Source organism: Miscanthus floridulus, chromosome 16, assembly GCF_019320115.1.
Source record: "Miscanthus floridulus cultivar M001 chromosome 16, ASM1932011v1, whole genome shotgun sequence".
Classification (NCBI taxonomy): Eukaryota; Viridiplantae; Streptophyta; class Magnoliopsida; order Poales; family Poaceae; genus Miscanthus; species Miscanthus floridulus.
Window position 1 is genome coordinate 58081200 of NC_089595.1, and position 11404 is coordinate 58092603.

Consider the following 11404-nt stretch of genomic DNA (forward strand, 5'->3'; position numbering starts at 1 on the left):
TACTACTTGTAGGATCTATGGTTGGCCTAAAGAAGGAGGTTGAATAGGCCTGTCAAAACAAACACTCAAACTTTTATCAAATTCACCCTGTGGCACTACTGCTCTAGAGGGCAGCACTGCCGGACCTAGAACAACTACGCTGCCGTACCTGCAGACAACTTCGAGTCATAGTTCAAAATTAGTGAAAAAACTTAGATCAGAGAAATTTCTCAGCCTACTGCATGTATGATAGTAATAGATCAAGAGCTAGAAGTTGTAGGAACACCACACACAAGTAGATCGACTAGAAACCCTAGAAATTACCTCAACCAATCAATATAAAATACAAGTAATGTAAATCAAGCACAAGTGACACAATGATTTATCCCGTGGTTTGGCTCGTCACCAAGGCTTGCCTACCTCTAAGTTGTTGAGGTTAGCCACTAAGGCTTAGGATTTTCCAACCCTTCCTCGTTCTCAAGTCAAGAGACTTAACTTTTAAGATGAGAGATGAGTATAATAGCTTCAAGAGATGGTTACAAACCTTTCGGGACCGCCACACAAGTTGGCAAGCTCTATGGACGACGCTCTAGCCGGCTAGGAGGCAAGCTCCAAGAGTAACAAACACAACCGTCGGCCAAAATGTGAATCAAGTGCTCTTTTGAATTGAGGAATCAATGGAGCTGCTCTCTAATCAAGTTTTGGACCCTTTTCTCTCAAGGATTAATGAAAAATCAATGATTTATTTGAGGGCTCAAGGTCAACAATGGAGGGAGAGAGAGATGCTCCTTTCTGTTTTGGACGAGCTGGAGTGAGGAAGAAGAGGCCGAGAGCCGTTGGAGAGGAAGGGGAAGGGTATAAATACCCCCAACCTCCAACGATTACTTAAGTCACTGTAGTACCGTGGCTCAAGCGCGACAGTGCTGCACTGCGGTAGTACCGCACTACGCAAGACAACAAGGGTAAGAGTGAAGTGTAGACTAGTCTTGGCTATGAATTTGAGGATGCATAGTGTATGTTTGAGCATTTGATAGCACATGTTAGCTTAAGTATTGTGTCCCTTTTTATAGTACGGATTTTCATATATTCAAATTCAAAATATAAAAGAATTTAAATCTACTTTGAGTTTGAAGCCATCAACATTTATAATTAGGGGCTCCTCTATTTCGTGTAGCATCCTTAAATATAAATTCCTGCTCCATAAATCTCATTAGTTCTCTAATTGCGTGGTCTTTATCATAAAAACCCACGATTATGGTTTGATTGTATTTTTAACAACTCATCTTAGATTGTCTTTAATAGGTGATCTATATGGACACTCAAACCTAAAATAGGTAGCAGATTAAAATTAACTTGTAAGGCTACCGAAACGACGAATGTGTCTCGCATTTCAGTTGTTGTTTTTGTTGGAGATAGTTAGGCCCTGTTTAGTTCCTAAAAATTTTTACGCAGTATCCGTCACATCGAATCTTGCGGCACATGCATGGAGTACTAAATGTAGACGAAAAAAAAACTAATTGCACAATTAGATGAGAAATCGTGAGACGAAACTTTCGAATCTAATTAGTCCATAATTAGACACTAATTACAAAATACAAACAAACGAGCTACAGTACAAAAACCAAAAATTTTTGGCTTCTAAACGCGGCCTTAGGGCTCGTTTAGCACAGTGTCGCGGAGGAGGAGCCGGAGCACCTATGAGCTGTGCCAAAGGGCCTTAGACCCGCCGCCTCTGCTTCTCTCCTCTGCTTCGCCCCCCTTTTTCACTCCCCCCCTCCCCGCCGGAGTTGCGTTTCATTTGAATAGGCGAGCGGGGAAGCATCTCCTAGAACCCTAGCCTCACTTCCGCGCCGCCGCCACCCCGCGTCGCCGTCCGGATCTCTTGGGCTCCCGTGCAGCGGGGATCCGTCCAGGCTTGGATTGATTTCTCCTCTGCGCGGTAAGGAACCCTAATCCCGTTTTTTTTTTGCTCGGATAAATCGCTCTTGTCGGTCCGCGGGATCGTTCGCTTCGATGCTGCCACTCAAATCAGATTGTTTGTTTCTCTGGAATCCGTAGAGTTCGTCGGGTATATGCTGCTTGCTGCGTGAGTAATGCAGTGCTCTAGAAGCGGTTTATTTTTGTCCGTTTTTCTTTTTTTCTTTGTTTGGGGTTTTAGCGGAAATCCCCCTGGTCCCTGTCATGTAGGTGTTGATTTACACGGTAGGCTCTGTTTCGCTGCCGTGCGAGTTATAGGTTTATCTGTAGTTTTCAGCGTTTTGAAGTTGTTCATATCACGATTTGGCAGAGCGTAGAGTCCAGGGAGAGCCTATTTTTCTTTTTTCTCTAGTTACCCTTTTTCCTAGCTCGAACGACCTTCAACAAAAGGGTACCTATACCCGAAACCGACACATTCACCAAGTATCGGGAAGGCATGGAGAAGCATTTAGGGCATCGTCATGTTTCTTTAGTCCTTCGCACTGGGTAACCGTTCCAAACGGTTCAGCACAAGTGCTTCTGTTGTTGCGTAGTCCTCTTTTGGCAGTGTTCCATGTTGCTAATGTTAGGGCGAAGCCAGTTGGAAATGACGTTGGGGTCAGCTCCACTAAAGTGATAGAATTAAGTTAGCGATGTAAAGGATTTGCTAAGAAATTATAGGATTTCGTCGGGGTTGGCGGACCCCAGTGAAAGGGCCTAGCTCCGCCCCTGTAATGTAGTAAATACATCCATCTGCCCTGGCTTCAATCAAATCGTGTGAAGCACTTTGGTGTCCATATGCCTTGGATGCTAGGGTCATGTCAGGTTTGCCTTTTTATTCCTTGGATTTTAACTGAGACACAGGCTGTATGTGCTTAATGGGGGTCTTTAATCTTGCTGAAACTCTGGGCATCTCCTTTCTTAATATGTTGCCAGCATCTAGTCATTCATGGTCATATTGTGCTTAAGTTCGGTAGATCAATGTATTCATACAATGTGGTGTAGATATGTGTGTTTGTTCTCTGTGGGGCGATATACCTTTGTTATCTGTTGGTCGATATAATTTAGTTTGCATTGGATGCTGATGATGTTAGGGTAGTGACCTGTTCATCATATAATATACTTAATTGCAATTTGGGTGTACAATATTACTGTTGCTTTTCTTTATGCTTTTTTTATGGAACACGCAAGAGAGCTGCATATCATTATATTAAGAAGGAATATTTATGTTTTCTTCTCATGTAATATTCAGCTGTATCATGAATATTGTTGCTGTATAATTTCTTCATTGCCCATAGGTTGCTTGGCGTCCTTTTCTGTTATTAGGTTAAAAGTCGTTTATGGCGTTAATCATTTTCTGCTCAAGTTGTATTGTATGATTTTATGGCTTCTTTGAGCATGTTCTTTAGCTCTGAATGGTTGCTCATATACATTGGTTGATTCGGCTGTTTATTAGTGATAATCTTGAATTGCTGATGTGGCTAAGCAAATATTATGTGTATGGGCTTTAATATGGATGAAAAATTTGCATACAGTGCCTTTGTTGAATGAGTTGTTTGGCTAATATATGTGCTGTGAACAATGTTGTTTTGAATGCAAAATCTTTAAGCTACGCTCAACTGTCTCAGTGTCTTACTGACCTTTAGTAATCTGCACTGTTGATGTATTGTGTTGCTTGTTGATTTCCTGTGATTCCTTGCTGACTGACTAAATCTGTTATTTTTTATGTACGCTACAGCCATGGATATCACTCAGGTTCTGCTAGCTGCTCAATCTCCAGATGCTAACCTTCGAACAGTAGCAGAAGGCAACCTCACGCAGTTCCAGGAGCAGAATCTTCCTAACTTCCTCCTCTCCTTATCAGTAGAGCTCTCAAACGATGAAAAACCTCCGGAGTCTAGAAGGCTTGCTGGTATTATTCTTAAGAATTCTTTGGACGCAAAGGATTCTGCGAAAAAGGAGCTACTGACTCAGCAATGGGTAAGCGTGGATCCATCTATAAAATTGAAGATCAAGGAGTCGTTGCTGGTGACCCTTGGATCTTCGGTGCATGATGCAAGGCACACCTCTTCACAAGTCATTGCCAAGGTTGCATCAATTGAGATACCACGCCGAGAATGGCAAGACCTTGTTGCCAAATTACTGGGGAACATGACTTCTCCAGGCGCGTCTGCTCCTTTGAAACAAGCAACACTAGAGGCATTGGGGTATGTGTGCGAGGAGATTTCTCCACAGGACTTGGAGCAGGACCAAGTGAATGCTGTTCTTACTGCTGTTGTCCAGGGAATGAACCAGACAGAGCTCAGCCCTGAAGTTCGTCTTGCTGCAGTTAAGGCCCTATATAATGCTCTTGACTTTGCTGAGAGTAACTTTGCAAATGAAATGGAGAGGAATTATATAATGAAGGTGGTTTGTGAGACTGCTGTGTCTAAAGAAGTGGAGATCAGACAGGCAGCATTTGAATGCCTTGTTGCAATAGCATCTACATATTATTCACACTTAGATCCTTATATGCAAACCATATTCAACCTGACAGCTCATGCAGTGAAAGGTGATGAGGAACCGGTTGCACTTCAAGCTGTTGAGTTCTGGAGCGCTATTTGTGATGAAGAGATTGCACTACAAGATGAATATGAGGGATCTGAGGATGGCAACTCTACTGTTCACTTTCGCTTTATTGAAAAAGCCCTCCCTTCACTTGTTCCAATGCTGCTAGAAACTTTGTTGAAGCAAGAGGAAGATCAAGATCAAGATGATAATGTTTGGAACATTTCTATGAGTGGTGGGACGTGCCTTGGACTCATTTCTAGAACTGTTGATGATGCAGTTGTCCCTCTTGTGATGCCATTTGTGGAGGCCAACATCACAAAGCCTGATTGGCATTGTCGGGAGGCAGCTACCTTTGCATTTGGTTCTATCCTTGAAGGCCCCTCTGTTGAAAAACTTGCTCCACTTGTCCAGGCTGGGCTTGATTTCTTGCTCAACACAATGAGTGATGCAAATAGCCAGGTAAAAGATACTACTGCTTGGACTCTTGGGAGGGTATTTGAGCTCTTGCATTCTCCAGCTGGTGCAAGCCCAATCATAAATAATTCAAACCTTCCTCAAATCATATCTGTGTTGCTTGAGAGTAGTAATGATGCTCCAAATGTGGCTGAGAAAGTCTGTGGAGCTATTTATTTTCTTGCCCAAGGATATGAAGATGCAGAGTCAATGTCTTCTGTGCTCACACCTTATCTACCTAATATCATTGCTGCTCTTCTTTCTGCCGCGGACCGTGCTGATACCACCCATTTTAGGCTTCGTGCTTCTGCTTATGAAGCACTGAATGAGATTGTGAGAGTCAGCCACATACCTGAAACTTCAGGCATCATAGGTCAATTGTTGCAGGAGATCATGAGAAGATTAAACCTTACATTTGATCTGCATATACTTTCTTCTGGTGATAAGGAGAAGCAAAGCGATCTGCAGGCTTTGCTATGCGGTGTTCTGCAGGTCATTATCCAGAAACTGAGCAGCACAGATGCAAAGTCCATAATTTCTCAGACTGCTGATCAGCTGATGATGCTGTTTCTGCGTGTCTTTGCCTGCCACAATTCTACTGTTCATGAAGAAGCAATGCTTGCAATTGGTGCTCTTGCATATGCTACTGGTCCAGATTTTGCGAAATACATGCCTAACTTCTTCACATACCTGGAGGCTGGCTTGCAGAATTATGAAGAGTACCAAGTGTGTTCCATCTCTGTTGGGGTGGTTGGTGATATTTGTCGTGCCTTGGAAGATAAAATTTTGCCCTTCTGTGATTGCATTATGACTCTTCTTCTAAAGGACCTATCAAGCTCTATGCTCAATCGGTCTGTGAAGCCTCCGATTTTCTCATGCTTTGGAGACATCGCTCTTGCTATTGGCGAGAATTTTGAGAAATACCTACCATATGCCATGCCAATGCTTCAAGGAGCTGCGGGACTCCTTGGTACTCTTGATCAGAGTGATGATGATATGGTTGATTATGGCAACCAGCTCAGACGCGGCATTTTTGAGGCATACTCTGGTATACTCCAGGGCATCAAGGGCCCAAAAGCTCAACTGATGATCCCATATGCAACCCATCTACTACAGTTCACTGAAGCTGTCTTCAAAGATAGGAGCAGGTGCCTTTCATTTGCATTGTAATTTCTGTTCAATTGTTTTTTGTTACCTGTTTCTCACAGTTATAGTATATCCCTGTTCTATTGTTGTTTGTGCCATCAGGGATGACAGTGTGACAAAGGCTGCTGTTGCTGTCCTTGGGGATCTCGCAGACACACTTGGCCAGAGCTCAAAGGATCTGTTCAAGACCCACCTATTCCATGTTGAATTCTTGAGGGAGTGCCAAGCCCAAGAGTTGGATGATGAAGTTCGGGAGACTGCACAATGGGCACAGGGGATGATAAACCAGGCGGTGGTGGTCTCATGATGTGGGATGATTTTGGTCTGTTGGGTATGGGAGGTTTCTTTTGTGGCTGTGCCAAGTTCATTTGCCACAGATGAACGAAAGGATACCAATATATATGTAGCGTCAGTCTTTAGGATCACGGTAGGCATTTGTGCGTTGTTGTTGGTCTGTCAAGCTGGTGTGCGTCACATTGGACTGGGTGGTTTCTGTCCGTGGATATCTTGAACAGCAAAACTTGGTTCATTTATCTTGGTATTTTTCAATGCTGGTGATGTGTTTGCTTCCTGTTTTTCATTTCTTGTCCAGCCGATCAAATTTATATAGGATGCACACGCAGGCTTCCTTTTGTTCATATGTACAGATGGACACAGACTTCAACAGAAACCCAAAAAATAAAATTAGCAAAAAGAAGCAACCTGTATTATCTACTACCAAACAGCTTTTTCATGTGCATTTGAACTAATAAACATTGTTCTGGAAATTTCGTTCTTTTCTTAGGATTTGGATCGACATCTTAATTTGTATAAACATTGTCACGTCCGTCTTGAGTTCAGTTGAGCTCTGTGGAGATGATCTCCAGCTCCGCCCACCACAGGGGCGACACCTTGGGGGTGGCCGCGTCGGGTGGCATGGCGGTGATCTCCCTGAGGCGCTTGGCGACCTCCGGCATGGCTAGCCGCCGCCTGGGCTCCCGGTCGGTGCAGCCCCTGATGACGCCGTCCAGCCTGTCGACAGTGGCGGCGTGGAAGGAGCTCCGCAGGGCGGGGTCCATCACGTCCCTGAGCTGCCGCTCCCCTCTGAGGTAGGCCGCGGCCCAGCTCTCGAGCAGGCCGCCGTCCGACGCCGTGAACCGGCCGGTCATGGTCTCCAGCAGCACCATCCCGTAGCTGTACACCACGCTCTCCCTGTCCGACAGCGCCGGCGGGGACAGCGACATGGACAGGCGGGGCTCGTCGCAGAAGAAGACGTCGGAGATCTTGGCCGCGAAGTCGTCGGTGAGGCAGATGGTGGACGTGTCCAGCGCCCGCAGGATCTCCGGCGGGCTCAGATGGTGCATGTGCTCCAGGCAGTAGGCCACGCCCACCGCCACGCGCAGGCGAGTCGGCCAGTCCAGGTAACCGTCTTCTCTAACTGCAGCGCATGCAGACACCATCAGTATGATTAAGATTATGACTTCCTCCAATGCAGTGCAGCGAAGTGATTACCGTGTAGATGCTCAAAGAGCGTGCCGTTTGGCGCGTACTCGAACACCATCATCCTTGTGAAGGGCTGCTCTTCCTGGCAGTAGCCCAGCAGGTTCACGAAGTTCTTGTGGTTCACTCTGGACAGGCTTGTTATCTGAAAGTGAAAGGTTTGCATTACTACTCTAGTACTCTACCCTTGATGTCAGTTAATTTGTTACTAGTTTCATGAAGATCACATATTGGATGGACAGTTTCAGAGTGGCATTTAGTATTTTTTTACCTTCTTCCTGAACTGTGATTCACAGTGCTTGGACCATTCTTTGGCAGAGTTCTTGGTGGTGGACACCACCGCGATCTCCACGCCGGTCGACAGGGTCCCCTTGTACACCATGTAATTCGACAAGGAGCCAATGACGTTGCTGAAATCCTCGCAGGCGATCTCAAGCTCCGACCTCTTGAGCGACGGCACACCTGTGACAAACGCCTTCTGCAGCTGGCCGCTGAGTCCAGTCGCCCATGGCCTGACGGTGACCACCTTGTTGGACCGGTAGAACAGGACGAAGAGGGCCACCGACACGGCCGCGGCAAGGGACGCCCCGGCCGCCGCAATGACATAGACAGGCCTGCTAACACCAGAGTGCGGCCTCGCTCCGGCCGCCACGCCTGCAACCACCGGCCTACTGCCGACGTCGGTCTGTACCACCACCACCGGCGGCTGTGGGGGCAGCGCGATGCTGCTGTGCCAAGGATCTGAGACGACCACCGCCGCCGCCGGCGAAGGTGCCGGGGCTTGCGTTGGTGGAAAGCTCATCGTCGGCGGCGTAGCCGCCTGGGGTGCCCACGGCAGCCATGGCGGCCACTGGTCTGTCGTCGTCACATCTGGCAACGACGCCTTGTTGCCGAAATGCCCGGACCAGTACCTGTTCTGCTGCTGCTGCTCTCGCAGGAATGTCCTGGTACGGTCACCGTGGATTATCTTTATCCTTCCAATAATTGATCGGAAGCATGCAAAAGGGGTGTGTGAGCGCAAGAGGCACAGAACAATCAACAATCTGACAAAGAGGCCATGTACCATCATCTCATCTGGGGCTGCTTGGTGGTGGTGGTTCAGCTGTCAATTCCTGACAGCCAATGGATGATTCCAAGCTCACCTTGTGTCTATCTACTCGTCCCGTTCGTTTGGCTTATAAACCGTATTTTTTCAACTAATAAATAATATTTTTCTCTCAAAGCAAATAAACCAACAGTATTTTCAGTCATAGTTTATCAGTCAGGCGAACATGACTATATCTAGTATAGTTGGTACGGAGTACGTACTACAGTTCGTGAAAAGTGATTCAGGAGGTAGATATATAGGTGTGCCGAATATTTGTGGACAGACTTTAGGTGATCTGCATGGATTTTTTTATTTGCTATTTCCAGGTGAAAATTAAAGGGGAGGCCTGGTGCTGACAGTGTGTCATCTGCTACATGGAACAAGTCGAACAGTCTGTTCGCTTGTTGGTTTCAGCCAGGGTTTATTAGCCAGTCAATAGACAACAAATCAGCACTAGTCGAACTTATTAGTATTGGTCACCAAAAAGAAAAAACCGACCAGGGCCTGTGAGAATCCGCCTAATGCCGCTAATGCTCGAGCCATGAACATTTTTTATTTTGTTTAGGGGAACAGTCCAAAACTGGAAATTCTCAAAGAAAACTAAAATTGTTGCTGCTCATGATTAGTTGAGAGATCTCACCTAGCTTGGGAGGCAGAGCCGATACCTTCTTCTGGGTTCATAGTTCCTCCTACAGGTACAGGCAGTTAGTATCTATCACCCAAACATGTATCAAATTCTTAAGGCGTGAAGTCGTGAACTGAGTGGAGTAACCAAGCTTTCTCTCATAAAAAAGGAGAACACTAGGATTAAGGTACCATGGATTGTTGCGCAATTATCTTATATACTCACATTGACGAGGGAAAACACAAACAGAGACACACTGACATAACATACATACCTTGTTCGACACCGTTGCAGCTGCCGAGATCAGGGAGCGCGGAGAGCACCACGAGCAGCACAGCCAGCACCCGGTGGCGGCGCGTCTTCTCCATGGACGCCGGCGAGATTCTACTACGGAGCAACATGGGGACGCCCAATCATGCACTGATCATGGAAGGCCACACGCATCAGCATGCGGCTTCTGCATGCTGGGGAGGCTTGGAGGTAGCACTGGCAGTGGCAGGGGGAGAGAGAGAGAGAGAGGGGCAGAAGACGTGGTCGTCTCGTCTTCACCTCGATCGGCTAGCGTTGCAGTGGAGAGCAGGACCGGGCATGAAGAGATATGACGAGCAAGGAGGAAGACGCGGAGGGTGTTGGTGTGGTGATGATTTGGGGTTAGCGAATTCGCAATTAATAAATTCACTCTTGGCCCGATGCCGCGATGGCGATTTATGTATGGCACGCCCAAAGCAACGGCTCCATCGAGAGAGAGAGGGAGAGGTCAAAGCAGATAAACTTGGGTGCAGAGTTAAATTTTAGCCCCTGGATCGGGGTCGGGTCATACTAGTCAGAGAGCCTGTGCGCTACTTGGCCAACTACTACGTGGACTTCTCCTTCCTACGAGTCGGAGAGGAGGAATTGCCCCCATCGCAGCCCGGTCCAGTCTCCACCCATGGTGTGTCTGCCTAGGCCAGGTAGTTTTTGCTGTTGACGAGCTTTGAATCCGGATTGCCAAAAAGATGGCAGTGTAAACCAATCATTCTCTCCTGTGTGTTACCAAAGAGCGTCGATTCTATACTTGAACATAACGGACAGCACACTCCTTTTTTATTTTTTACGAATTATAGACGCAGACACTAATACATATACTCAATATTGCAATGAGATAATATATCTCTACTCTCTTCAAAGATTCTAAAGTAATCATCTACCGATGATACCAAATACATCCTGACTCCACTTCGGCTCCCCTTCCGCGTTCCAAAGCAGCGGATATGAAGTCCAGATCCGACACGAACTCTTACCGCGTCCGATTTCAACGTCGTTGTGTCCACGCGTGCAAATATGTTATTATTTCGTCCAATCGTGCGTGCACCCAAAAACTCCGATGAGTACGCGCGCACCGAAACCGAGTCTCATACCCTGTGTTCGCGCAACTCCTCCGCAGAAGTCTGGACTATGGGGCACCAGCAATAGCTTGAACCCATCGTCCACAGAATTTTATCCCTGTCCGGCTAAGAGTACGTGACGTGGGAAATAAAGGAAACACCTTTGTTAACCAGATTTTACGTGACTCTTCTTTACTTTTGTAGACGATTTTCAAATTAAGCATCTATAATGATATAAATATAATTAATAAAAAAGAATGAAATTAAAATTAGAAAAAATGAGAGGGATAAACTCCCTCCGTAAAAAAATAAATCAAGCTCCTAAAAATCAAATAAATTGGATTTAGTTAAATATTTTTCTTTTTAATTTTGTACTGTCGTAACAGATTATTTTGTTGTTTTATCTCACACAGACAAATAGTATGTCAGACTAAAAGAAATTCACCTTACGATCTCGTAGTCGTAGGTAGTTGTGATGAACACGGTTGTGACACTAAGAATTAGATTGATATGATTTCAGGTGATCATGTCAAAACTTATGTTCTAATTGGACATGAATCAAAATGACGAATCTAGCTACAAATGTAACGTTGAGAGTATTTTTTTTTTGATAATATAGTATAACACACGGTTACATATAAATTATAATGATATCATTTTTTCCGTGGCATGATTCTAGTAGAGAATAAAACAACGGAGCTGCTAGCGCTCGGATCGTTCGGACCCTCACGCCTGCTGCACCCCGCGTACTGCGCCCACCCGCAC

General features: G+C 45.8%; 2 protein-coding genes across 3 annotated transcripts; one reads left to right on the top strand and one right to left on the bottom strand.

Moving 5' to 3' along the window:
- The first annotated feature begins 1698 nt into the window (after positions 1-1698).
- Positions 1699-6633, top strand: LOC136513981 (importin subunit beta-1-like). The gene is made up of 3 exons (XM_066507959.1): positions 1699-1918; positions 3674-6086; positions 6187-6633. Exons 2-3 carry the CDS (start codon positions 3676-3678, stop codon positions 6389-6391), a joined length of 2616 nt encoding a protein of 871 aa, XP_066364056.1. The 5' UTR covers positions 1699-1918; positions 3674-3675; the 3' UTR covers positions 6392-6633.
- Positions 6634-6768: 135 nt separating this feature from the next.
- Positions 6769-10021, bottom strand: LOC136513982 (probable inactive receptor-like protein kinase At3g56050). 2 transcript variants are annotated; one of them, XM_066507962.1, is made up of 5 exons: positions 9550-10021; positions 9291-9339; positions 7835-8507; positions 7576-7708; positions 6769-7501 (listed from the first exon to the last, which is right to left on the bottom strand). In XM_066507962.1, the coding sequence occupies exons 1-5, from the start codon at positions 9674-9676 to the stop codon at positions 6921-6923; spliced, it is 1563 nt and encodes a 520-aa protein (XP_066364059.1). In that variant the 5' UTR covers positions 9677-10021; the 3' UTR covers positions 6769-6920. The 2 variants fall into 2 exon arrangements, with proteins under 2 accessions (XP_066364059.1, XP_066364057.1); XM_066507960.1 differs by having other exon boundaries at positions 7835-8537; positions 9550-10020.
- Between the last annotated feature and the right edge of the window lie 1383 nt (positions 10022-11404).